Source organism: Phalacrocorax aristotelis, chromosome 10 (assembly GCF_949628215.1).
Source record: "Phalacrocorax aristotelis chromosome 10, bGulAri2.1, whole genome shotgun sequence".
Lineage (NCBI taxonomy): Eukaryota > Metazoa > Chordata > Aves > Suliformes > Phalacrocoracidae > Phalacrocorax > Phalacrocorax aristotelis.
This window is the reverse complement of record NC_134285.1, coordinates 8,182,123-8,209,249: the sequence shown is the minus strand read 5'-3', so window position 1 is coordinate 8,209,249 and position 27,127 is coordinate 8,182,123. Positions and strand designations below refer to the sequence as shown.

The following is a 27,127-nucleotide window of genomic DNA, read 5'->3' as shown; positions in this document are numbered from 1 at the left end:
CAGTAAATCCCCTCGCATTCACACAGTTATCTCCTAATCAGTGCATTTGAGAACTTATGACATACTTGAAAAACCCCAAGCCCAGGACACCCATCGTTTTTAAATCAGAGGTGGGCAAGGTGTGTCACGTTTAATCAAAGAAATAGCCAGAAAGGCATTTTTGTTCAAAAGCCTCCAGGGTACTGTGAAGTGCCTCATAGCAGGGAGCAATGCCTGGATGAGCAGGAAGCTGATAGTAGAAGGTAGTCTGTAACAGGCATGGAGTTTATACAGCCTTGAATATTGACTATGAATCTGAATTGAATGTGTTGCTGAGCAGCTTTGAGCTACTGGTTGTTGCATTTTTTGGAAGAGGATCTTTGGTGACTAGCTGGGTAGTAATATAAGAAAGAACAGAAGAATGAACAGCCTGGAAAAAAAAAAAGGTACTCATACAGATTAGAGTGGTGTACTACTTCACAAAGTGTTGCAGATGTGGAGTCTTCTACAGCACGTGCTGCAATCCCACGAAAATACTGCTAGCAGCTAGCTCTGCATGAGCAGGTCACCAGCCACTATAGTCCCGCAAAGCCCATTAACTTAAAAAAGGGGTCTTTTAACACAGGAGGAAAAAAGGCAACATAATTAGGTAGTCTGGTTCATCAGAAGCACTGAACCCATTCTCAACATGTTCTACAAAGGAACTGACTTGTCCAAATACACATTCGACAGCAGTTTGAGTGACTTCCATTTCCAGTAATATTGTTGTGACATACGAAAGAAAGGTATGTTTGTCTTAAGCATTTTCTTCTTTGAAACAGACAGCAGAGGGAACAGAGAAGTTACAAGAGGTAGTGAGTTTAGCAAACCTGCACATAAAACAATCTTTCATCAGAATAAAATGCTGCATTTACAGCTGTTGATGTATACACCCGTGTAATTTAAAAATACAGAGATACTTTTACTGTGTTTCACCGCTTGTTCTTTTTTAGTTCAGAGAATGAAATGTTCAAGTGCTGGACTTAAAGTGGTTAACCTCATTGCATTGGCAAAACCAAACCATTCACGTGGCACTGGGCTTTTAACTCATCATAAGTGAGAAAGTTAAACTTGGCAGTTAGTGTAACCAAAGTGCAGTTGTGTTCTTCACACTGTGTATGTTTTGAGTGGCTTGTAGAAAGAATGTAGAAGTTCATGACTCTCCCTGGCAGCTTCTTGAGATGACCGAAGAAAACATGATCTGCAACATATTTGGCCACAGCCTGACTCTGAATGGGAAGACAGGTTTTCATCAGACAGTGGAGAAAAGTCAAAGTCAGCTACCTGGAAAAGGAACATCAAAGAGATAATTTTTAATTTGGGTCCTATTGGCTCAAGTGAGTCTAGAAAGAATACTTTGGACCAGAAATGGCACTTGGTCCTCAACTAGTTTCAGTCAGTCACCAACTTCAGACAGACTTCTGATTTAAACCTGCTGCACACCTGGCTCCAAGGCAGTGCCTCTAGAGGTATATTATTCATATTGTGGCATGAAGTAAAGTGTATTAGGTACTTTCCAAAGAGCCATGAAAGCTACTTTTTATTTAGGAGCTCATGCTTATTACAAATACAATAATGTAGCAAATGAAAGCTATACCAGAGAAAGAAGGGAGCAGGGAAGATAAAGATCATGTACTACGGTCAGCTGACAATTTAGTGCCACTTTAGGTAACATACCAACCCTTTTTTACTGTCCTGTATCCTCTCTCACTATCCCCCTGCTTTCTGTCGTGTAACCACTCTGATGCAGATCCTCCAAAACCGATCCTTCAATGCAAGCACCTGCTCGGGAATATTAACAAACTTCCCATGATAGCCCTGGCTGCTTGAATTACAGTTACAGTTCTCCACAACAAGCTAGAAGCATGCCTGTTGCTTAAAGTTTTTGCCAACACTGTTCAGATTTTTCCACGGAACAGGTCAGACACACCAGGGAAATGCTTCCTCCTGTCCTGTTTGTCTGGGGATTAAAGAGGGGATATGGCTGAAAGGTATCTAATTACCATCCCACCTTAAAATAAGAGTAACTGAATACCTCCACAAGATCTTTTTGTTGTGTATTACTTCGAAAGGTCGTATACAGCACCAGTCCTAGCATTGCTGAAACCAAAGCGATGCAGAGCAGGACAAAGAAAGCCGGGTGGATCCCTAGGAAAGAGCACAAGGGCACATTCCTGGAGTGGTACAATACACTGAGAAGAGGCAACAGTGAGAAAGAAATTATGTTCTAGGAAAAGTTTTCATATTTTTAGAACAAATGTATATTTGTTCTAAAAATGTGTTTCGTATTTGTTCTAAAATGTGTTCTGTATTTTTAGAACAAATGTGTAACAGGGAATAAATTTTTCAGCCCAGATTGCTTCAGATCTTTCTGAAATCTTGGAAGTGGGAATGCGGGGTTACGAGGTTTTAAGGTTCTTACCTTTTTTACTCCTCTTTTCCTCTGAACAGCCTACAAAACCCCACCCAGTTACATGTTAGCCCTAACTGCCTAGGGTGTTTGTACTTCTGTGGTACCCCAAGAGGATAGGAAGGAACCTAATCTTTGTGGCAGCTAGCAGCTTCCAGCAGAGAGGATTTGCACACTTAGCCCCGAATGCACACCAGTGCCTTCTGGAGTGAGCTGCGCTGTCTGTATACAGGGGAAGTGCTGGGTCCTGCACTTTGGTCACAACAACCCCATGCAATGCTACAGGCTTGGGGAAGAGCGGCTGGAAAGCTGCCCAGCGGAGAAGGACCTGGGGCTGCTGGTTGACAGAGAGCATTAGCCAGCAGTGCCCAGGTGGCCAAGGAGGCCGCCAGCATCCTGGCTTGTATCAGGGATAGTGTGGCCAGCAGGAGCAGGGCAGTGATTGTGCCCCTGTGCTTGGCACTTCTGAGGCCGCACCTTGAGTACCGTGTTCAGTTTTGGGCCCCTCAGGACAAGAAGGACATGGAGGTGCTGGAGCGTGTCCAGAGAAGGGCAACAAAGCTGGTGAAGGGTCTGGAGAAGAAGTCTTACGAGGAGCAGCTGAGGGAGCTGGGGGTGTTTAGCCTGGAGAAGAGGAGGCTGAGGGGAGACCTTATCACTCCCTACAACTACCTGAAAGGAGGTTGTGGTGAGGTGGGGGTTGGTCTCTTCCCTCAGGTCACTAGCGATAGAATGAGAAGAAATGGCTTCAAGCTGTGTCAGGGGAGGTTTAAATTGGATATTAGGAAAATGTCTTCACTGAAAGAGTGTTCAGGCCTTGGCACAGGCTGCCCAGAGAGGTGGTGCAGTCACCATCCCTAGAGGTGTTCAAAAAACATGTAGACATGGCACTTTAGTGGGGGGACATGGTTTAGGAGGCCTGGTGGTGTTGGGTTGATGGCTGGACTTGATGATCTTAGAGATCTTTTCCAACCTTAATGGTTCTATGTTTCTATACAAGTGCTGTCCCACAGTGAGATGGTATAACCGTTCTGTATCACAGCCTGGCTGTCCCCTGGTCAGGTTGTCTTCACTTGGCCACCAAACCACTTTCTCAGATAATTCAGGGACCCGTAAGGGGCACGTGTGAGCATGCGTGGGGGAGCCAGCAGGGATTGCTGGCTGCAGGGACAGAAACTGTAATGAAATGGGGGGCTAGAAAAATCTACCCTTAAAAAAACCCATAACTAAACTAATCAAAAAGAAGTATTGAAACTGCTTAATAAAGGGAGTGTTAGATGCCTATGTTTTCCTAGTTATCCTCTCTAGCTACAAGAGTCAGACTATCTAAATTGAAAAATATGTAATTTAAGGAACTCAGCCTTCCCAGGAAACTCATTAGCTTCAAGATGCTCTTGAGCCTAAGGGTTCAGCAGGATGCAAGAAGCTCAGAGCAATTACAGTTGGGCCATTTTAGGCCTTTTTCTCTTCTTGCTTCCTACGCTTATAGGGATCTATACCAGTTTCCAGACACCTCATCTGTAGGCTGGTAATTGTCCTTGACATGGTTGAAACTCTCGATTTCCTGACAGGTAGGAACCTCTGTGCTGCTCAGACTAGTCACTCCTCACCTGTTGGCCACACTTTTATTTCATGGTATGTCTGCAGCATCGTCACGCCATTCTCCACTCTGATGCTGAGACAATACTGTCCAGCGTCACTGAAGGTGTGGCTGAGATTGTAGCAGGAGCCATTAATCACCACCAGATGGCATTTTTCACCTTCAAGTGGAACACACTCGGACTTTATAAGCCAGCATAATGCCAGGGGTGGGCTGAAATGACAAAACCAAAAGAAAAAAAAGAAAGGTGAAAACTTCACAAAAATTTCTGCTAAGAACTGATGAATCACTTGGTTATAATAGCATAATAATTTTTAAAATAATGAAGTTAATCTACATACAAATACAGAAGTAATTAATTGCACAATTGTTTGGTTGATATACTTTGTCAATTGAAAAAGTTCTTTGTGATACTTCTATAAGAGCAAGCCTTTCAGCTAAGAGCTGAATACCTGCGTGGGTCATAGGCTGGCCATTGTGTGTAGAAAACCCTACAGCTCTTCTCCAGTAAAGATAAAACAAATTTTTTTTTCCTGCCCTTCCAAGGGAGTATAGGTTGTTTTCCTTTGTCCTTTTCACACAGTGGTGATCACTGTCTGTGCTACTGAAGTACACCCGAGACTTTTCCGATTAAAAAAAACCACAATGAAAACTGGAAAGAATGTAAGATGAGCTCTGTACAATGGACTAATAGCTGGAAAAGGTAAATAAATTGCAAGGATCACAGTACTCCCTTACAATAACAAAAAGGTGTCTATTTGCTATCAAGTAATCTAGGTACTTTATAGCCATTTGTCTTTTCACCATGTCTAGCTGATGCCTTTTATTTGCACTTTCAGATCCTTGTTCCAACTGATTCTGCTTGGACTCACCTTATGCACTATGGACTTTGATTCTGACAACAGAGCTTTTCTTTACCCTATCTTATTAGCATTTTGTTCCTTATCTCTTTAGAATGTTCTCTGCTAAAGAATGCAGCATGTTTATATGTTTAGGTAAATTTCTAGCTCTGTGTTTGATAACCCATTTCTCAAGCCTTTGTCATTGTTTCTCTATCATAAACTATTGCATTAGTCCCAGTCCTGTGGCTAGGAGGTTAGGTCTGGCAAACAATGTCCATCCTAAAACCAAGCCTGCTTTTAGGGATTTCAGGTTTGCCTGTAATGGCTTTTGGCTGTTTATATTTACTTGTATTGCCATCCCCAGTTTCCACTCCTACCAATGTGCCATTCACTTTCTGAATGCAAACTGTGCTGCTTTGTCTACTGGGGCTATTTAAGCCTTTGGTAAATGACTCTGCGTTGGGTGTTGCTCACTCTATCCTACATCCCTAACAGGCATGCTCTTCTTGTTTCTTTTTTTCTTTCCTTCTTTTTTTTAAACCCAGGATTAGCCTAAACAGCTCCTAGTAGCAGAATGTAGAAGTGTCATTCTTCTGGAGAATAAACAACTTCTGTGGCCATGGAGTTTTGATGGTGAAGGAGCTTTCCTGAGTGTTTCAATGGTATTCAAAATGCTTCTGCCATACAAAAATCATAGAGTCATTAAGGTTGGAAAAGACCTCTAAGATCCAACCATCAAGAAAAAAAAAACCCTCTGATGTGTTCTGCAGCTTGAGAGAGCTTGTGCTGGGATCGAGGTGTTCGTGACTCTCTCATACTCCTGCAGTCCTCACTGCATGGAGCCTCTCTGTCTTGTTCATCTTGTGGCAACCTTAACTTTGCCAAAATTATTCCCCAAGTCCGTTAATCCCATGTGCCAGTCGAGGATCTCTGCTATGCAAGAGGACTCTGAATATAGTTTAATTTAATGTTGGGGAAATTGGTCAAGGAGAAAAATTCAAAAAGAATTTTTAAAATGTAATTTTTCCCACTATCTTTCTTTGGCTAATTCTCTTTTCACATTCTCTTTACAAAGATATAAAAATAACATTTGCTTTATGTAGAAGGATTCTACTTTTCTATAAAGATGCAGGTTCTTTCAGGCTCTCAGAGTTCATGGTATTTCAAGTCAGGAAAAAGCAATACTCAACAGTATTTTGTTCAAAAGAAATTTCTGTTTTAAGAAACAGTTCTGTGGGGTGCAACTGACTATTTTAAGGAAGCAGTGGGGAGAAACACTTCAACGACAAGGCTTTTGGGGGAAAGAATTTGTGTTTGCTACTTACGTGCCATTGATATGAAGAGATAAACTCAAGTTTTCCATTACGTGAGTCTCTCTGGAGCCCACTATGTTAATACTTTTAACAGCATCTGAGAGGAACAAAAAAAAGCACATCACACTCCACATGTAAACTTGAAATTCACTGGTTTTCCAGTGAAGGTTTGTTTTCATAGACTTTGCAGATTTTAGCTGCATCAGTCACACAAATAATAATACTTGCCTCACACCTAAAAAGGAAACCTAGCTGTAGAGTCATTGTAAGTTTTCTGAATGTTTTGTGATTTCTTTTTAATATATATAATCAATTACTTTATAATCCTGTATACTTTTACTTATGTGTGTCTTTACTCCAGAAGCTGATCAAATCAATGTGACTTTCCTAGTGATTATTTTAACTAATTTCATTTTTAGGGATAGCTGACATAAATTAAACAAACAAATCTTCCACAAGTTATAGTAAATCTTTTGTTGTAAGTTGTAAGTGTATGTGAGAATTTTACAAAAGACAGTGAAACTTTTGCTAAATTAAAAAGAAACAGAAGATTTTGTAAGTTTCACCCCACTTTTTCTGTACTAGAACAGCGCAAAGTCTGTTTTGCAGTAGAAACTCTTCATTGACTAATGGTGACCAGTTCTTGCACATGAAACAACACTGAAGTTATATTATCGCATTAAAGCTAGATTGTATCTGTACATATATAGCAAGTTCTGTTTTGAGTATGCAAAATATTTTATAATTACCTAACAGCTCCAGAGCAGTGGTAAAATCACCAGTTTTCTGCACCATTTCTCTTTCATGTACGATGCTTCCAATTTGCTCCCATTCAGCTATGACTTTCAGATGCACCGTGCGGTTCCCCATGGTAGAGCCGTTATAGTAGACAAAGGGTTCCTTAGTAACCTGATAAACTCTATGTGTAACATAGAGTTTATGTGTAACATAGAAAGATTATGTGTAACATATTTATGTGTAACATAAAAAGATTTAGAAAAAAATTTAGAATCAAAATTGCCCTTTACCAAGTCCTTGCATATTTCTGATTTAAAAAGCAGTAAGCTCAAATGTATTTTCTTTATAGACAATGCTAGTCAGCTGTGATTCTAATTCTACTTTATGTCCATATCAATGAGGACAATGCCAATGTCTGTGGCATTTCCAATAAAACTACAATCGGTATGAAACCCAGAGTATATTTATAAATTTTTAATCAAAGAAACTGAAGATAATGCTAGAAGAATTCACAAAATCGAATTGGAATAGTCAGTAAATTATGAAAACTACCTTTATAGCAGGTGGACTATAAGCTAACTGAAGCACTAAGGTGGGGGGGCAAAGAAAGAAAGAAAGAGAGAAAGACAGACTTTAGTATTGAAAGACTAAAGCTTACATTTCTATTTGCAAATGCTTATTTGTATTGGACATATATTTGTCCTCAGTGAAGGAAAATAAGTGAATGTCTTTTTTCTTCCCTACTGCAGATTGGCTTAAGGGCTAGATAATACCCATGGTTTTATTTCTGAAGGTTATGAGCTATGTTGGTTTCTCCCCCTCCATTTTGTTATTAGGTAAGCATTAGGTGTGTGTTAATGAGCCCCTCCATATTATCTCAGAGACCTACACACTTTCAAAATCTCCTCACCCAAGCTGTGGTATATTTATGGGTAGCTGGTCATAGTAACAGCTACTTACTGCCTAACCACAAGACAGTACACTGCTTCCAGTTTAGTTTCCTTAAGTGCACAAATTATTCACATATTCAACAACAACAACCTGCTAATGGAGATCTGCAGGTGTAATGATGTTTTAAAATAACAATTTACAATAAGTTACTTCTTCCAGCTCATTCAGTTCAGTTTGTCTCATTGCACACACAGTAATACACCCAATCATATATTTGAACAAGAAATGTAGGTCTTTAAAACATCACCTTTCTGTGAGGATGCAGTGGTTTCTGTGCAAAAGTTTTCGTAATTCACCTGTTTCACATGCTAAGAATGTACACTTTGTCCTATGATTTAATCAGGATTTTTCTCTAGACAAACATCTGAATCAGAGCCACCGTGAATACTCATTAAAGCAAACAAAATAACCACACCTACCCATCTCCAAAATCCCAGTTGTAGACAAATGATGCTGACTTGAAGTAATGACTTGGGTCATGAAGCCAGAAAGAAATCCGGGTCATGGCACCCATGGAAGAACTAGAACCACGCGTGATAAATCTACTGTCTTCTATCTGGGCGATGGTAAGATTCCCTGTTATAAATTCTGTGGAATAATAAGGTGGAGAAAGAACGACAGCATATATCACTTTCATAGCATGTTGTGTGTGAGCATCAAAACGTAATTTAAAATGTACTGTGTAAGTCTTGCTGTGCCCTAGTCCAAGGGGTTAAGTGTATTTTATATCTATTAGTAAGTGTTGTTACACATGTTAGTGAGGCAGAGAGATCAAATTACTTATTTAGGGTTATAAGTGGGCCATGATAAAGCTTCTATAGAACCAAGAGAAATAATCCTGGACTGACTGAAGTCAATATACATTTTTACTACCGATTTAAAAAGAACTGGGATTAACATCAAGTGTCTAGATCAAGGGATTCAGATCAAGCCAGTATTCATGCCCTTCATGTTTGGGGTGGTGATTTTTGCTTTATTGGTTTGTGGATTTTTTATGTTGCTGTTTATTGTTTTCTAGTTTCAGCTACCTCTACTCAAATGGAAATTTGACTGCTGTGAATAACAGATGTGCTATATGTTGTGACTACAGAAGGGATGAAATTTTGATTTTGATGCCTGCGAGAGATCCTACGCTCAGGTTTGTTCACAAGGACTGGCAAAGGCTAATCTAAAAAAACCTCTCTAACCTATAAATAAAGAGGTATTATGATGATACACTTATCAGCTCATTATAAAATTAATGGGATATTAATTACCAGTAACAGACTCTTAACTTGTTAACAGTTCATTAAATCTGGTTAACTGTTCCCTTGATGATGCACAAATAAGAATTACAATTACTGCTTCAGAATGAGGCTGGTTTCTCTTGCTTGGAGAAGGCAGAAAGGTACAATGGGCTCTTACCTTTCACAGCTATTGAAAGCTTCTATCCCTTTTGCTTGTGGCTTGAGAATATAAGAGTGCAAAGCAAGAAAAGCATAAGTAGATATTCGGCAAGGCAGCAGTTCTTAAGACAGAAAAGATGTCGTGTATACTTTTACAAAGCTTGGTGTTTCTCAAAAAAAAAATCTCAACAGCTATTCCCCAAAATGTCAGCTATGCCCTGTGGTTAGCTCTTTTGTCCTCATGCATGTTCTTATCTTCAGCTGGGAGCTGGGTCTATTTTTTTAGCATGTAAGTAGAGTGCTGGGACATGTCGTTAAGTCTTTGAAGGAAGGGATTGTGGGAAGCTGTGAGATGATATTTCATGTCAATCCCTGTATCAGAGATTAGGTTAACCATACTGTACCATTGGTCAATTTGTCAAAAAATGCATATTTATGGTTATGAACATTCCCAGTAAGCTGAAATTGCCCTTAGCAGTATTTGGAAATGCAGCCATGACTTCACATCCAATTTCAGTACACTCAGCTAGAACTTTAAAAGAAAATGCAGTGGCTCTGTTGTGCTGATGACCTAAGGTTTTGCTATGTCATGCAACAGGGAAAATCAGTAGATTGTCATTGCTGCTGCCCAGCTTAATTTTAGGACTAGAAATGCTGTGAAGCAGTGCAGGAAGCATTGTTTTAGGAGTCTGGATATCATTGAACAATGCTGATGTATGAACTGCAGCTACTGAGGCATCTGGTTTCTAGTTCAGTTTCTCTAAGCGGTAGATGCAGGAAAACATAGGCAGGATCACACTTGCTTCCTCGTTGTAGGTAGATTACAGCATGGCCCAGTTAGTACAGTGCCATCCAAAACCGCCTTCAATCAAAGGGCTACACAAATCAAACTCTGTTGGCAGAAGCCGTTATTTATGCCTGACTTTCATTTTTCTGATGCTAGCAAAGGCAGCAAGCATCCTGATGTAAACTGACTTCCTGAAGAAGTTGTAAAGCCATTTTACCTGTAATCTGAAGCATGGTGACGTTTCTAGCAACCGGCCGACATAACCAACAGTTTCTATGAGTCACCCAGACAGATACAGGAAAAGTCCCAGGAAATTCACCAGTCACATTAATTACGGAGTTAAATCGCTGCTCAGATTTCTCTATCAGAATCAGAGGAGCATAAATCCAGTTAAAGTGATAGAAGTTTGATGCGACACTGTTGTTGTTCATACTTAGGCTGGCGCGAATGGTAGCTTGAGCTCCTGTTGTGATGGGGCCATTGTTGGTTATTTCCAGACCATACTCCTCTGTAGAAATCAGAAGGAAAAAACCCCCAAATCTTGTTGTATTGCATTTTTTTATTTTATTTATTTATTTACACATTTTCACTAGTTAGCTGTAGTTATGTGACTAACAATGACACTCATCTCAGCAAAGACTTTACCACTTTTTTTTTAACCATTTAAAAACCTGGAACAGAAACTGTTACATCTATATATGAACTCAAACAAGTAGCATTAAACAACATGTTAGACTGTGTCCTAGAAATATTAATAGTAGAAGAGAGCTTCAGACTAGAACATCACAAAAACTTTGATGAGATTTTATAGGCAGAGCTGGGCGCTGGCTGTAGGTTCAGTGTCACTAATGATCTACCATGGTCACTAAACTTCCAGCTACTGGAAGAACCCCAAGCTCAGCAACAACCTCTGTCCTAAAAAAATGAACTTTCAAACTCAGGTAAGATCTCATCCAATAGATTCCTTCATCAGCTCTGTTGGCGTGCAAGTCTCCCCCACTTTCCTCCTAACTGAACAAAAAAACCTCAGTACCAGCTCTTTCTTCTCTACGGCCCACCACTGACTTCCTTTATCCAGGAAAGGATGAAAAATCCCAATGTAAATGAAACCTATGCCATGGCCTAGTGCCAGATCAGTTGCCATCCAGAGGGACCTGGACAAGCTTGAGAAGCAGGGCCATGGGAACCTTATGAGTTCAACAATGTCAAGTGCAGGGTCCTGTGCCTGGGTCAGGGCAACCCCCAGTAGCAGTACAGAGTGGGGATGAAGGGGTGAAGAGCAGCCCTGCAGAGAAGGACTTGGGGGAACTGGTGGATGAAAAGCTGGAGATGAGCTGGCAATGGGTGCTTGCAGCCAGAAAGCGAACCATATCCTGGGCTGCATCAAAAGCAGCGTGGCCAGCAGGTCAGGGGAGGTGATTCTGCCCCTTTACTCTGCTCTGGTGAGACCCCACCTGGAGTACTGCAGCCAGCTCTGGAGCCCTCAGCACAGGAAAGACATGGACCTGTTGGAGCGGGTCCAGAGGAGGCAACAAAAAAATGATCTGAGGGCTGGAGCACCTCTCCTATGAGGACAGGCTGAAAGAGTTGGGCTTGTTCAGCCTGGAGAAAAGAAGGCTGCGGGGAGACCTTATTGCAGCCTTTCAATGCTTAAAGGGGGCTTACGAGAAAAGATGAGGACAGACTTTTTAGTAGGGCCTGTAGCAATAGGACAAGGAGTAATGGCTTTAAACTAGAAGAGGATAAATTCAGACAACATATATGGAAGAAATTTTTTACAATGATGGTGGTGAAACACTGGCACAGGTTGCCCAGAGAGGTGGTAGATGCCTCATCTCTGGAAGCATTTAAGGCCAGGTTGGACGGGGCTCTGAGCAACCTGACCTAGTTGAAGATGTCCCTGCTCACTGGAGGGGGGTTGGACTAGATGACCTTTAAAGGCCCCTTCCAACCCAAACTACTCTATGTTCTATGAAACAGCAAGGTGTGAGAAGTGCTGGACCTGTGATACTGAACCATCCCTGCTGCTCTGGATCACTCGCCGTTATCTTCTTCTCTGCCAGTTTTACACAGCTACTTACTGCAGCTCTTAAAACTACTGCAATAGGCAGAGTGTGAGTGAGATTGGGTTTTATGGAAAAGATACATTCAATTTTTCCAAAAAATAGCACAGCAGCAAGATTAAATGAAATGCATCTGTTAAAAATAAAACTAAAAAACCCAAAAACAAAATCCAAAAAAACCCTAACCCCAAAACCTCAAAACAAAAAGAAAGGCAAAAACGATGGAAAGCTATGAATTGGGGCAGAGCTGGGAACAGGATCTCTTGTTTGCCTCCAACATGAAGCATGTTCCCTCCCTGCATCAGCGCTCCACATGGCTGTCCTCTCACTGGTGAGCAATGGGGCAATGCTGGGCAGAGCAGCAGAGCTCTGGGGTTCTCATGCTGGCGACTTTTCTCCTCCTCTCTTTCAGCAGCCACCAGATTGCTAACAGGGACCTGAATCTGTGAGCTTCAGCAGCTGCACCTCTCGCTCATCCATGACCTGTAATGTGGAGGGAGCACTGGGGTCAGCTAACCAGTGCGTTGCCTTTCCTGTACCCACCAGCTTGGGATGGCGTGGAAGGAGAACTCAAAGCATCTACTTACTGCCTGCATTTCATTTCACAGATCACAGATGCTGAGCAAATCTGGATGCAAAAGGACTGTAAGAAATAACTAACATTACTGCCTGGATGAGAACTCTGCTGTTCCTATTTCACAGCACAAGGAATGGCTCCGAGTTCAGATTTTTGAGTTAATAGAGAAATGCCTGTGATTTGGTGAAATCTGGGACAGCAAGGTTTCAGGTCTCTAGATTCAGGCTGTCCTCCTCTGCTTTGTTGTAGCAGATCTCAGAAAAAAATAGCCACCTACCTCACGCTTATCTAGCGCTTCTCCTTGGACGTTATCTCGGTGATTTACAAACCAGGGCCACACTGAAGCCCAACAGCTGCAGCAGTTGGAGATTAAGTGGCTAACCCAAGGTCACCCAGTGAGACACGGGCAAAGCAAGACATCTCATCAAATTGTGGCACTTCTTCTACCTTTCCGACCTCTTTGCAGAAGGCAGCACAGCGAGGCTACCACAGCGGGGGAGAGAGGCTGCCCAGGTACCTTGTGAGCCACTGCGCTGGGTCAGCGGAGGAACAGAAGTGCGGCCGCTGGGTTAGGAAGTGCAAAGCAGACCCGCGGCTCCCCGGGATGCCCCAGCTTCTCTGCAAGCGCCAAGGTCGCAGCGCCTGAGAATAAAGTCTGGGGAGACCAGAGGGTGCCCGGAGCTGCCTCCATCCCCTGTCACAGCCAGCAAGCCCGGGCAGGGAACCACCACCATCCAAGTAAAGCAGCTCACGCCTGAGCTCTGCCCCCACTCGCCCCGCCGCCGCAGCTCCCCTCACCCCCCTCGCCCTCTTCCCGGGAACCGCTCCGCGGCGGCGATGCCAGCGCAGACCGGCGGCCCCTTACCTGCCGCCGGGGCGGCGCGGCCGAGCAGCAGCAGCACGCAGGTCACCCGCAGCATGCTGGGGGCGGCGGGGGCCGTGGGCATCGCCGCCAGGCCGAGGCCGGGGCCGGTGTCGCCGCGCTGGTGCCGGGCGCTGCCCCCGAGGCCTCCCGCGGTACTGCGGCACCTCCGTCCGCGCCCCCGGGCCGCTCCCCCGCGGCAGCGCCCAACCAGCCTCTCCCGGGGGGGGGGGCTCCTGCGGGGTTGTGTTGCCAGCGGAACGCGCTGCTGCAAAACCGCCGATTTTTTTTTTTTTTCAGAAAAAAAAAAAAACCAAAACCACAAATGCTGCCCGTCTGCGGTGAGGGTGGGCACAGCTCCGAGCGGGTGACCGCTTGGGAAAGAGTTTGTATTTCGGTTTGGTGGCTGACACGGCAAAGATGAAGTGTTTTTCAGGCTCTGGCGGTGCTCGGGCGCCTCAGCCGCGGGGCTGCGGTTACCCGGGCGCTCAGCGTCCGGGCTGGCGGCTCTTCGTGAGGAGTCTGCAGCGCAAGGCGTGCAATGGCAGCTTCTGCGGGGAGCTGCAAGAGCGGCTCTCGCAAGCGCAACGCAGGGGTTTGTTATTTTTCAAGCACTTTTTCGAAGCCCCTTCTTACTCCTGGCTGCATTTTTTTGTTTGTTTGTTTTTGCACCGCTCAGCCCGCCTCTACCGGCTTTGCTCCCGGTCCCCCGGCCCGGCGGCGGGACCGGCAGCGGCGGCTCCTGACCACAGTAACTCCTCGCCCGCTGTGAGCGGTGCCGCGGCCCCTGCGTGAGCGGAGACCCCGGGGCTGAGGGGCGGCACGGGGCGGCCGGCCTCGCCTCAGGCGGCGGGGCGGGGCGGCGCGGGGGGCGGCCGGGCGCGGCGGCTCCCCCTGGCCGGCGCGCGGTGAGAGGAGCGGGCGGTGCCGCGGGCCTGAGCGCCCGCCTCCGCCCGGGGAGATGCGCGGGAGGCGGGTAGCGGGAGGAGGCGGCCGGAACTGGGCTCGGGCGCTTCCGTTGCGCCCATGCGCTGCCGCCGGCCTCGGGGAGCAACAAAGGAGGGAGCGGGGGGGCCAAGGCTGGCCAAGCCCAGTGAGCCGCGGGGCAAGGAGCGCCGGCGGCGGCGGCGGTAGCGCCTCGGTGGGGCGCAGGCCTGGGCGCGGCCTGAAGCGGAGCGGCGGGAGGCCCGATCCGGCGCGGCGTAGCCTAGCCTGTGGGGCGGAACCGGTGCGCGGCGGGGAGGAGGAAGGGGCCGGAGCCCCGCCAGCGCGGCGCTCGGAGGCCTGGGGCTGAGGCCGGGGGGTGGCGGGGGCCGAGGGACGGGGGGAAGTCTTGCTGCGCTGCTGACGGGCCCCTGTGTTCGCAGGGTGGTCGCCTCGGCGGGGATGGGGTCGGCGTGATGGTGCTCTGGCAGCGGCGAGCGACCCGGCGGCGGCCAGCCCTGCGGCGGGGAAGGTAGGGGGGACGCGGGGCCCTGCGGGTGGGTGGGGTGTGAGGGCAGCCGCAGCTGCCGGGGGGGCGGCGGGGGCCGTGAGGGGCGGCCCGTCTGAAGCGGGCTGTGTAGGAGAACTGACAGGAAAGCGCCGAGTTGCGGAGAGAGGTCGCCGGCCTTTCAAGCTGAATTTGATTTCAGGTTTATTTACGAGGGAGAAAGGCAGCTCGTGGCGGCGGGACAACGTCTGGCACCGAGTCGTACAGGGGTGCGTCCAAGGGTAGCTGCAAGTTTGGGATCCGGCCGGGTCAGAAGACAAGATAACGGGTGTGCGGTGCCAGGAGCATCCCTGACCCTGCTGCTGCTTCTGGGAGAAATGGAACCAAACACCTTGTGTGAAGGTTTATGCTGGGGTGTGAAGAGCCCAGTAGCTACTTGTATGTAGAAGCGTGTTCCTGCGATATTAAGTGCTGCACATACTCGGCATTATATTCGTAAGCCGAACTAAGTGTGACAGTTGTGGTTTTCAATATGTCAGAGAATGGATGTAGGTGAAGTGGTAACTGCTGTTAACCGGGCATATACACTAACAAATATTTTTATTTTTTGTAGGTGTGTTGGTCTTGATTTTATGTACTGAGAGCTAATTCTTCCTCCTCCAAGATGGCATTCGTTTCAGCACAAGGGCCTACGGTGGTGGACCAAACCACCTTGATGAAGAAATACCTTCAGTTTGTGGCTGCTCTTACAGATGTCAATACACGTAAGATACTTTTTTTTCTACTGAAAGTTACGGTTCTTCAATAGTCTGTTTCACAAACATTGTATTGTTTAGACAGTTGATAAATGTGTGTTCAATTCACTTTGAATTTTGAGTTTTGATTTTTGAAGAAGCAAAGTGATGAGTAATACTTGCATGAGCCAAAGTGAGTGAGCTCTGTGTGTGTGCAGTTGTGTGACGGGTGTTTGAGAGAGTTGCGTGCCTTATAATTAGGCGGTGATAGCTAAACTGATAAGATCTGATTGCTTCTTTGATCTATGGGTCTGATGTTTTCCTGCACGAGGTAGCTTTAAATTTAATTTTTTTGCTTGGATTTCCATTTTCAGCTGATGAAACCAAACTGAAAATGATGCAAGAAGTCAGTGAGAATTTTGAGGTAAATAAAAAAAACCCCAAACCCCACCAAAAAACCCCAGCTTTCTGAAATGGCAGTCTTTCATGTGCTTAATATATGTTGCTTTGATTTCTGATGTTATGTGGTTAAAGTATTAGTATTAGTATTTTGTGACTTAATGACTTCAAACAATATAAGTCATGATTTCAGGTTTGTATTTAGGAATTAGCCAAGTTATTGAAGAATGAAAATGTTTGGAGTTAGGGAGCTCTTTCATTCTCTGATCTTTATTTATTAAGTATTTAAATAAAGGTGAATTAATAGCTTTTTCTTCCATTGTGTTGAATAATATGGAATTTATGTATTTAAAGCTTTATTTTATTTAGTTCGAGTATATATTGTGCCCTCATGAAGCAGATGTCCATCTGATTCCATTAAGTACTTCCATAGTATAGAAATGAGGGAGGAGTTGTCAGATTCTGCATCTGACATCAGGAGTGGAGATGGCTCCAGTGATATCTTTTGCGTAGTGATGGACCATCAAGTTTAAATGAGCAGCAGAATAAAAGTGAGACACAAGTTAAACCAACCCTGTGTTAGCAGAAATTATGCTTTAGTTGAACACTTAGCTTTTATGTGTTTGTTTTGAAATTATAGAGAACTTGTTATTTTGTAGAATAAGTTCAAGATCTTAGAACCGCTGTAATTCTCTCTGTATCTAGGTTTTAGTCATGTTGTGATTAAAACCAAAAAGTGCTACCACTGTAACATATTCTGCCTGTACCTGTTTGTTTGAAGTCATCTGGCGTAGTCCGTGATAGGGAAACATAAATACACATTCTAGTCTTGTTTAATGTCTCTGAATATTTTTAAGTAAGCCTTATGCAAAGTTACATCCAGCAGGTGCTGGATGTTGAAAGCTGTGCCAGTTTTAGTTGTTTCTGAGTTACCGGTGGAATTTCCTGTCCAGTGAATTATTTTTGTTTAGTTCAACGTAATATAATGGCATAATAAATTCTAGAGCTGGTGTAACTTTATAATAATAATAATAATTAAAAACAAGTTAAAAGGCTTAATCCTTGCTTAGTGTGTGTAAGCAAATAAGTAGATGTCCGTGGCTGTCCCGCATCTTTATGTGCACAGGATGAGCAGAGCTTTATATCACCATAAGTGACTCTCTAAAAATACCTTTGTGGAGGTTTGTACCTGTTTAAGGTGACCTGCCATCTCTGAAACAATGTTATCTGAGTAAAAGAATAGTTTTAACAGCTTAGCCAAGTGATCTGTTTAGAATCTGAAGGCTTAGTTGATACTCTTTGCTCTTGTCTTCAGTAGGGAAGGACTTGTTCAATATTTGTTTCGATAATGTATTTGTTTGATAACATTGATGGAGTAGCTTTCTTCTCTTGGAACTCACTTGGTTCTGTAGCATGATCCTGCTTAAAGAGACGATGAATTGACTTATGCTGAGGTACCGTTCTATGTGTTAGAAAATACTTGAGGGAGTAAGAGGAACCACTAATACAGTTCTAGTTTCCTTTTTTCCTTTGGAGATTGTGGACAGTATTGTTGCATGTTCTTTTGCTAGATGGTTTCTCTTAATCTTCTGTTTCCGTAGTCCCTTTTTAACTTTTCTCTGTTGCCTACTTCAGGTTCCAATAGCTATAAAGTTCAGCAGGTATTATTTTTCACTTATTCAAGTGAAAAATTTTTTTTCCCCACTAATTAATTGTTTGTTGAAAGCTACAGCATTCAGATTCTGTTGGCTGCATTATTGATCTGGATGCCTATCCAGTTAGGCGTTGTGCTGGGTTTACCCTGGCTGGATGCCAGGTGCCCACCAAAGCTGCTCTATCACTCCCTTCCTCAACTGGACAGGGGGGAGAAAATATAACGAAAGGCTCAAGGGTTGAGATATGGACAGGGAGAGATCACTCACTGATTGCCATCACAGGCAAAACAGACTCAAATTGGGGAAATTATTTTAATTTATTACCAATCAAATCAGAGTAAGGTAATGAGAAAATAAAAACTAAATCTTGAAACACCTTCCCTTCTTCCCAGGCTAAGTTTTACTCCTGATTTTCTCTACCTCCTCCCCTCCAGGAGTGCAAGGGGACGGGGAGTGGGGGTTGTGGTCAGTTCACCTCACGTTATCTCTGTCGTTCCTTCCTCCCCAGGGGGAGGACTCCTCACACTCTTCTGCTGCTCCAGTTTGGGGTCCCTCCCACGGGAGACAGTTCTCCATGAACTTCTCCAATGTGAGTCCTTCCCACAGGCTGCAGTTCTTCCTGAACTGCTCCTGCGTGGGTCCCCCCCACCGGGTGCAGTCCTTCAGGAACAGACTGCTCTAGCGTGGGCCCCCTGCGGGGTCACAAGTCCTGCCAGCAAACCTGCTCCAGTGTGGGCTCCTCTGTCTCCATGGGTCCACAGGTCCTGCCGGAAGCTTCCTGTGGGCTTCCCAAGGAGTCGCAGCCTCCTTTGGGCACCCACCTGCTCTGTCATGGGCTCCTGCACGGGCTGCAGGTGGATATCTGCTCCATCGTTAACCTCCATGGGCTGCAGGGGCACAGCCTGGCTCACCATGGTCTTCACCATGGGCTGCAGGGGAATCTCTGCTCCAGCACCTGGAGTACTGCCTCCCCTCCTTCACTGACCTTGGTGTGTGCAGGGTTGTTTCTCTCACATATTCTCACTCCTCTACTCAGTTGCAGTTGCTGTTGTGTATGTTTTTTTTCCCCCTTCTTAAATATGTTATCCCAGAGGCGCTACCACCATTGCTGATGGGCTTGACCTTGGCCAGTGGTGGGTCTGTCTTGGAGCTGGCTGGAACTTGCTGTATTGGACATAGGAGAAGCCTCTAGCACTTTCTTACAGAAGCCACCCCTGTAGCCCCCTGCTACCAAAACCTTGCCGTGGAAACCCAATATAGGGGTAGAACTGAATGTGGATCGATGATTATGGAGGACTTGTTGAAGTGAGGTTTAAAACTGAGGTAGTTCACTCTAACGTTATCCACTTGATAGTGCTAGCTGTTGGGCTAGTTGTTAGGGTGTTCCTCTGGGTTAGCAGAGGGTATTATTCTTCTAAACTAATTTCTGGATGGAAACATTTGATAGTTTTGAATGTTGTTTCTCAGAAATTATTTGTCTGAGGGGGAATTTTTTCCTTCTCCATTTCTTCATAGAGATTCTGTACTCCAAATGGGGAGAGAGGGGTGTATTCATTGTCTTTCCAGTCTCTGTTTGGAAGAGAAAGAGCTTCCAGAATCAATCTCTCTTGTGCTGTGTGCCATTGCACAATCTCCATTGCTGTGCCAGCAGCTTAATTCTGAATTTTGTTAAAGTAGTTGGGGTTTTAGTTTCTTGTGTGGTTCAGAAAGCTCAGAGGTATCAAGGGTGCTGCTAATTTTCTGAAGTTTGCCTAGCAAAGATACTGGGAAGCCATATTCAGACATTTAAGCTGGCTTTATGAGGATATACTTTTCCTTGAATGGATTTGTGAGCCACTTTCCAAGAATGTGGCAATAGCTGTTTCATTTCTTGTTGGAAACTTTCCTTCCTTTCTTCCTCCAAAGTAGGACCATTCTCATGGCAGAGTTGGGGAGGTTGGGAGTCTTTCAAAATTGGAAAGACTATAGGGGAGGTGGAAGAGGACAAGATACAAACACACTTTCTTTCGAAGACCTCTGAGGTGAAGAGAAGATGTGGGCTAATCTACTGTTGATAATATCCTGTCTTGCATTGTTGTGGTTTAGCCCCAGCCAGCAACTAAGCCCCACCCAGCTGCTTGCTCACTGCCCTGCATTGGATGAGGGAGAGAATCAGAAGAGTAAAAAGTGGAAAAAACTCATGGGTTGAGATAAAGACAGTTTAATAAGTAAAGCAAAAGCCACACATACAAGCAAAGCAAAACGAGGAATTAATTCACTGCTTCTGGTCAGCAGGCAGGTGTTCAGCCATCTCCAGGAAAGCAGGGCTCCATCAAGCATAATGGTTACTTGGGAAGACAAACGGCATCACTCTGAACGTCCCCCCCCCTTCCTCCTCCTTCCCCCAGCTCTATACACTGAGCATGATGTTGTATGGTGTGGGATATCTCCTGGGTCAGTTGGGGTCAGCTGTTCTGGCTGTGCCCCTGCCCAACTCCTTGTGCACCCCCAGCCCACTCACTGGTGTGGTGGGGTGAGGAGCAGAAAAGGCCTTGACTCTCTGTAAGCCCTGCTCTGCAGTAAGGAAAACATTCCTGTGTTATCAGCACAAATCCAAAACATAGCCCCTTACTAGCTACTACTATGAAGAACATTAACTCTACCCCAGCCAAAACCAGTATGTGCATTAAAAATAGTCTTGTGCCCTTGTTGTGATATGTCTGCTTTCTTGAAAGCCCTTGAGATAAAAATAAAACTGTTTGCATGGTGCCTAGTGTAACATGATTTATGGTTGAGTGTTTTGAAATCTTACTGCAAAGTAGAGAATAGTAGTGGAAAGCTATAAAAGGGGGTCCTTTATATAACTTGTGTGTTATTTAAGGAATAATGTGAATAGGCCCCTGCAATACCTATATAGATATTTCAAAAGAATGCTGCATTCTTATCTGTACCTTTGTAGGTACATTAGCTTCTGTCTCTCAGATACTTCAAAGAATTGCCTAACAGCACACACATAAACCTCAGCTGAGTTTCCAAATAAACCTCACAGTGGCCAAGTTAGATTTTTTTTTTTTTGTGTGTGTTTTGTTTAGGCTGATGCGGCAGTTTTAGATGGAGGAAGCTTGCTTATCTAATATTCCTTCTGGCTTCACAAGTGGCCAGTAGTGCAGAATTGTTTTCACAGTGGAAAGTAATGATCAGTTTAGGTGATGTATGCATGTACACATGTTTGCAGAAATAACTAAAACCTCAATTTAATAGTGGCTGAAAAATGTTGGGAATCCTAGGACAATGAAATATGAGTATGCTGGCCAATCTTGTTTGTTCAAGAACATCTACAGTGTTAGGGTTTTTTTCCCATTTAAAATAGCTGTATGTTTTGCCAATTTTATTTTCTATGTGAGTTGACAGTGTTAAAATAGAAAAAAGATCATATTATGTTCTGGGATTGGAAGAAAGAGATCAATTTATATTCACTTACATTTGTTTCACTAGTGGTGCTCTGTAGTGTGTCAGCAGATGTGTAATCACTGAATATTAAAAAGTCAGAAAGTCACAATGTTTAATAGTGGCTTTGAATATAACTTTTATCTGTGTAACGTCTATTGTATCTGTCTCCCCATTTTTTTTTTTGTTTTGTTTTTAATTAGAATGTGACATCATCCCCTCAATATTCTACGTTTCTGGAACACATCATCCCTCGGTTTCTTACCTTTCTACAGGATGGAGAAGTACAGTTTCTGCAGGAGAAACCAGCACAGGTAAACTGTGTGGAGCATCTTACTGTTCTTGCAACGTGTGCAGCAGACTACTCGTTCAGTGAAGTACTTGATTAACCTAATGAATTTATTTACATATGGACTTTATTGTTAAAAATAGATCTGTTATTTGGAGAGAAATTGAAAAATTTCAGTTTCTAAATAAGTTACTCAGAAGCTTTGCAAATCTGTGCCTCTATGAAAAATGAGGAAAAAAAAAATCCGTTGCACCTAATTGGCTTTCTCACTGAAAAGTGACACATCTTTACAAGTTACTGACTCTACTGTGGAATGAAAGGGAAAAGTTGAATCTATGTCATTAAATTCTTAAAATTGAGTTCCTTAAAAAAAATAAATCAGATAACTTGCATTTTTCAGCTGTAAACTTGTTAAATTTGCCTTGTGTGGGTATAGGAAGCATTACGTGGTTGTATATAAGCGTATGTCTGCATGAAGTAAAATGTTTTTTTTCTTTTTAAGCATGCAGAAGTATTAAACTGATAAGGTGTTGCAACCAACTGTTTTTGTGGGCTTTCAAAAAGTTTTATCGTGTCTTTATTTTATTCCTTTTTCTTCTTTTTTTTTTTTTTTTACAGCAACTCCGAAAGCTAGTGCTTGAAATAATTCACAGAATACCAACAAATGAACATCTTCGTCTTCATACCAAAAATATCCTGTCTGTGATGTTTAGATTTCTAGAGGTATTTTTTTCCCCCTCTTTAAAACGGTTTCAAAGTTTTGGAAGGATTTTCTTCTTCTTTCTTTATCTCCAAAAATTGCTGGGGGTAGGGTTTTAAATAGCGGTGCTTCTGGAGCAAGAGTGGAAGGGCATTCTGTTTAGGCTTCTCCAGTGTGATATCTTTCTGCTTACAGGTTTTCTGCATGTTGTCTTCTGCCCTTTAGAAGCTTGGATTTTATAAATGCAAGGAACTGTTCTCATGCTAGATAAGACTTAATTCATGAACACTTTTTTGGCTTATAAAAGTACAGATACCTTATTCCAGAGATTTTGTTTTGTTTCTTGGAATTGAAAACACTGTCATTTAAGACCACAGAAGATAACTTGCTCTATGTGGAGGTGTCTCACTGTGTGAATAGCTCCTGCGTGTGTCTGTCTGCAGGGCATTAGAAAGAGGGCTGGTGGTATGGAGGGGTTGAAACTTCTGCTTTTGTTCCAGTAGAGGTGAATTAAATTTTATCCATACTCTAAGGCTGCAAGGTAAAGTTATATCAAAAGAAATCTCTTGCTCATGCAAATTCGAATTAATGGAGCACTTGTAGGTTGCTGAGATGAGTACAATTTTATAGGGTTTTGAGGTACTTATGGAGCAGCTGAAGCAATGTAGCAGCAGGCTCACTAAAGATTCTCTTTTTTTGCAGACGGAGAATGAAGAAAATGTACTTATTTGCTTAAGAATAATAATTGAATTGCACAAACAGTTCCGACCAGCAATCACGCAAGAAGTAAGTCATAGATGTTGTCATATGGCATAGGCATCACTGCCATGCTCTTCAGAATTGTTATTTCATTCAAGTGCGTTGATTTCCTTGTTTTTTCCTGCTGTCCTTATGTTAGCTGACCTGTTGTGGTAACTGTATATTTAATTTTTTTTTTTTACCTTGAAGTAATTGTTAAAAGAGGATTGTGTTGTGCTAGCACCCCTGGGAAAAAACAAACTGCTAAAGCCTAATTGTTTTTTCTTTAAATGTTTATGGGCAATAGGATTAGACTGAGGAATAAAATTCCCGCAGAAGGAAGAGAATTGGTGCCTTTTTAGCCAGTGAAGGGAAAATCCTGGAAAAGGAATATCATGATTGTCTTTCCCCCCATGCCTTGCTTCTCTCCTGTGACTCATGAAGGAGTATTTGAAAGTTTGCATTTTTATTCTATTGCTTCCGCCCTTGATTTTCTCCTAGGAAGGCTTAGTTGGTTTATAGTAATTATTTCTAATAACACTGTATTGGAACTATGTTGAGATGATAGGTAAATTGGATTCTTTCCAAGTTCAATTTGAATTAATTTTGGCAGAACAGAAGGAAATAGAATGCTTTCAGATTCTTTTTCAATATCATGAAAATTATACTGTAGGGGTGACTAAAGATTTTATGTAATTGTACTGTCAATACAGAGGTTCTAAAATTGTAAATTTTTTTTCTTTATGGTAAACCAACTTCTTCCTTCCTAGATCCATCATTTTTTGGACTTTGTGAAACAGATTTACAAGGAACTTCCAAAAGTAGTGGTAAGCTTTTTATTTCTCTCTAAAATATATTAACATAATTACTTTTTTTCGTAGTGATACAAAGTAAATATAGTTTTAATAAAAATATGTAACAAAAAAAGTCTAAAAATGGGGAAATTTAAACTTTGAATTAGAAAACCTTCCGTTTCTAGCATGAGAAGACTGAGGTAAACTTGTATAAGTGTATAAGAGGGAAGGGTAAGGTGATGTACTTTCCAGCAGATAAAAGTTCTTCAGTGTGTTTGACCTCTGTAGAGGCCATTGCCTGCTCTTCCTCACTGATGCAGAGTATTGTTTGGATGTTCTTCTGTAGCAAAAGAACCACCTTGGTTGGGGATGCTTTTCTGCTTTTTGCTGTAGTGGGAGTGAAAGATTGTAGATACGTGTGTAGTCCTGGTAGATACTGCATTGTAAACCTCGTGTGCAGAGAATAAAAAACCATGTGCAATAAGTTGTGGAGAAAAATTACATGGAGGAATGCTACTGAGATGAATGGCCTTTTGACTATTACTAGCATTATTGTATTTTTATTCTACTCTTTGCTTGTAGAATCGGTATTTTGAGAATCCTCAGGTGATTCCAGAGAACACTGTTCCTACTCCTGAAATGGTTGGCATGATTACAACGATTGTGGTGAAAGTAAACCCTGAGCGGGATGATAGTGAAACGAGAACAGTGAGTATTCTAACTGCTCTTTAACTACGAGACTGTCTGTATCATAATACTCCAAATGGTAAGGGCAGGTAAAGGTAACAGGCTTTCTTTTTGCTTGTTTAATGTATCAAGATTTATTTGTAGAATCTGATTGAAACTTTTCAGACATTTTCTATGCAGTGGTAATTAAGGATCTTTATTTAATATAATACTAGATGGTTTTGTGCTTTTAAAATATTATTCTCTCTGAATATAGTGCTATTAAAAAGAGCAGTATCTTTAAAAATGTTTTTCAAATACGTTTTTGAATTAATAATTAAACTGTTTATAAAACGTGTTCTTTCTTCCAGCATTCTATAATTCCCAGAGGATCTTTATCTCTAAAGGTTTTGGCTGAGCTACCTATTATTGTTGTTCTTATGTATCAGGTTAGTGTACTCCAGTATTTTGCATGTAAATACTTCTTATAACTGAATGGCTTGTGTAACTTCTGCTTGCTAACATATTAGTAAAAATGAATGTAATACATTTTTGAGATTAAAATATGGTCTAAAAATAAGCTGCTGAGATTTCTTCATTTTTTCTGATTAGCTCTCAGATAACTTGACTGCAAGTGTAACTTGTAAATTTCTCTAATAATACTTTTTTTTTTTTAGCTCTACAAGCTGAACATTCATAATGTAGTAGCTGAATTTGTGCCCTTGATTATGAACACTATTATAATACAGGTTTCTGCTCAAGCAAGGTAAGAGCATTTTAATATTTTGATGACATGGGGATACACTACTTAAACCTATTCAGTATCACCCCAAATATTTTTGTCTTATATCCTGTCTTTTTTTTCCTTTTTGTTTCTAGTCTTACTGCTTTTAATCTCACTAGTAGCAGTGCTTATTTGACTTAAAATTGTCAAAGTTTAAGTGAAGTTTTTGGCAAATCTGAATATTTCCATTACGTGCCACTGATAGAATCTGTAGTTGTGCAATAGATCCAAATTTATTATTTGATAAGGTATTTTTTTTAAGTAGAGTTTCTGACAAATTCATATTACCACAGGGAGTATGTGATGGAGACCATGTTAGCTATGACACTTGCTGTTTAATCTTTACTGTACCACCAGTGATACATTTTTTTGCTCTTCCAAGGTATAGCTTAGGTGAAGCCTTGTGATGCTACAGGTACAGGTGCTGCTTCCTGCTTCAGAGAGAGATTTTTCTAAGGAGCAGCAAAAGTGGTGCTGAGCAGGGCAGCAGGAGTAAGGTCTCTGTCTTTCCCTATCTGCCCGGGTGATCTGAATAAGTGGCTGAAGCGTGAGAGGGACAGACAAGTCTGTAGGAGGGAGTCTTGCTTGGAGAAAAAAGTTTCCCCAGTTAGGGGGACAGAGCCAAATGTTTGATACTAATGTATTGGCGTGGCTTTCTGCAGAAAGTTGAAAGTTGTATGGCTACCTCAGGGCTGTGTGTTTCTGCTTAGAGCGTAAGATGCTGGGAATTTGAATGGCAGAGAGCTAGTTGAAAATGGGCTCTCCTATGATTTTATTCCCTTACGAAGCAAGAACCTGACTACAAGATGATGTAATTTGAAACTTCTGTGAATTTTCTGAATGAAGGCATTAAAGAGGAGGAACAAAATCATGACCACTCTTCAATTTAATTTCAGGCAACACAAACTTTATAACAAGGAATTGTATGCTGATTTTATTGCTGCTCAAATTAAAACGTTGTCTTTTTTGGCCTACATCATAAGAATTTACCAGGTAGGTAATTTTTTCTTACTTCGTTACTCTTACTGCAACAGATCTATAGTTACTTTATTGCAGGCAAATACCCAGCATGACTGCAGTGCATCAGGGATTGCAGAGAAGAGTATTTGTGTAGCAAATCTGGAGATAGGGCTGTGTTTGGTTGTCCTTTCAGAGGTATTCTCATGTGAATGCAAAGTGAAAAAGGTGCTGTTCTCCCTGCCACAGGCATTTATGGAATGGCTATTGTTTGTTTTTTTTTTACAAGTAGACTTCTTAAAGAGAGATGAGTAAATTTGATTTGAATGTTATTTTGCAAATGTAAAGCAAAGCTTTAAAACAGAATGTCATAATAATTGTATTCATGTTATTTTTTGTTATAGGAGTTAGTGGCTAAATATTCTCAGCAAATGGTAAAAGGAATGTTGCAGTTGCTCTCCAATTGTCCAGCCGAAACCGCACACCTTCGGAAGGAGCTTCTGATTGCTGCTAAGCACATCTTGACAACAGACTTGAGGAGCCGTATGTAGTACTTCTTAAAAATGTGTCTATAAACTGGAAAGATTTCAGCTATTTCTGTGTATTTAAGAGGAATATTGCTTACTATTTGGTTTGGGCTATTACATCTGATTATTTTGGGAGCAGTGTGATTTTTGCTTTGCTGTATTTCTTTTTATTTCAATAAAATCACCTGAATAAGATGGCATACTGAACAAGTGGGTTTTCAAGCTTTCCAAATATCTATTGTTCCAAGTAATTACCATTTGATGATAGACAACTGTGTTGGTTTGTAACTGTGCCTACAGCTGTATGGATACTTTAAAATATTAGTCTGTTAATGTGAGCAGAAGTAGTCCTGTCAAAACCTGGTACCATGTTTGATTCAGCTCACATAATTTGCCTCTAGCAGTGGAAAGCTATTTTTGGTCTTCCTGACTTAACTAGGTTTGGTAGATAAGTTCTGCTTTGGCAGAATTGCAAAACTG

At 42.4% G+C, this 27,127-nt stretch overlaps 2 protein-coding genes and 1 non-coding gene across 9 annotated transcripts in view; 2 read left to right on the top strand and 1 right to left on the bottom strand.

The window, feature by feature from the left end:
- Window positions 1-710: 710 nt before the first annotated feature.
- TMEM130 (transmembrane protein 130) lies at window positions 711-14,137 on the bottom strand. Its single transcript, XM_075105020.1, has 8 exons — window positions 13,550-14,137; window positions 10,262-10,552; window positions 8,292-8,460; window positions 6,933-7,102; window positions 6,196-6,280; window positions 4,039-4,241; window positions 2,054-2,166; window positions 711-1,302 (listed from the first exon to the last, which is right to left on the bottom strand). The coding sequence occupies exons 1-8, from the start codon at window positions 13,629-13,631 to the stop codon at window positions 1,126-1,128; spliced, it is 1,290 nt and encodes a 429-aa protein (XP_074961121.1). The 5' UTR covers window positions 13,632-14,137; the 3' UTR covers window positions 711-1,125.
- A 420-nt stretch (window positions 14,138-14,557) lies between these two features.
- TRRAP (transformation/transcription domain associated protein) overlaps window positions 14,558-27,127 on the top strand; it is a 101,808-nt gene continuing 89,238 nt past the window's right edge. For 4 of the 7 annotated variants that reach the window (XM_075105018.1, XM_075105016.1, XM_075105017.1 and 1 more), the window contains exons 1-13: window positions 14,558-14,774; window positions 14,914-15,002; window positions 15,592-15,742; window positions 16,087-16,136; window positions 21,396-21,506; window positions 22,100-22,204; window positions 22,884-22,967; window positions 23,690-23,746; window positions 24,296-24,421; window positions 24,751-24,828; window positions 25,057-25,145; window positions 26,060-26,156; window positions 26,525-26,663. In XM_075105018.1, the coding sequence (XP_074961119.1) occupies window positions 15,643-15,742; window positions 16,087-16,136; window positions 21,396-21,506; window positions 22,100-22,204; window positions 22,884-22,967; window positions 23,690-23,746; window positions 24,296-24,421; window positions 24,751-24,828; window positions 25,057-25,145; window positions 26,060-26,156; window positions 26,525-26,663 (1,036 nt within the window). In that variant the 5' untranslated portion in view covers window positions 14,558-14,774; window positions 14,914-15,002; window positions 15,592-15,642. Of the gene's footprint in view, window positions 14,775-14,913; window positions 15,003-15,180; window positions 15,417-15,591; window positions 15,743-16,086; window positions 16,137-21,395; window positions 21,507-22,099; window positions 22,205-22,883; window positions 22,968-23,689; window positions 23,747-24,295; window positions 24,422-24,750; window positions 24,829-25,056; window positions 25,146-26,059; window positions 26,157-26,524; window positions 26,664-27,127 lie in introns of those variants that run through there. The other 3 variants (XM_075105013.1, XM_075105012.1, XM_075105015.1) reach the window with 3 other exon arrangements.
- Window positions 15,867-16,009, top strand: LOC142062980 (small nucleolar RNA ZL1). Its single transcript, XR_012662601.1, has one exon. It is a non-coding gene; the product is annotated as a small nucleolar RNA ZL1 (small nucleolar RNA).

What these genes read in the sequence shown, in the direction of transcription:
- TMEM130 (XM_075105020.1), bottom strand. Translation starts at nt 13,631, where the DNA reads ATGCCCACGGCCCCCGCCGCCCCCAGCATGCTGCGGGTGACCTGCGTG. An exon ending in AATAAAAGTGTGGCCAACAG is followed by an intron (nt 2,167 to 4,038) that starts GTGAGGAGTGAC and finishes GCTCTTTCCTAG; the next exon opens with GGATCCACCCGGCTTTCTTT. An exon ending in AACAAAAAGATCTTGTGGAG is followed by an intron (nt 1,303 to 2,053) that starts GTATTCAGTTAC and finishes TTCCTTTTCCAG; the next exon opens with GTAGCTGACTTTGACTTTTC.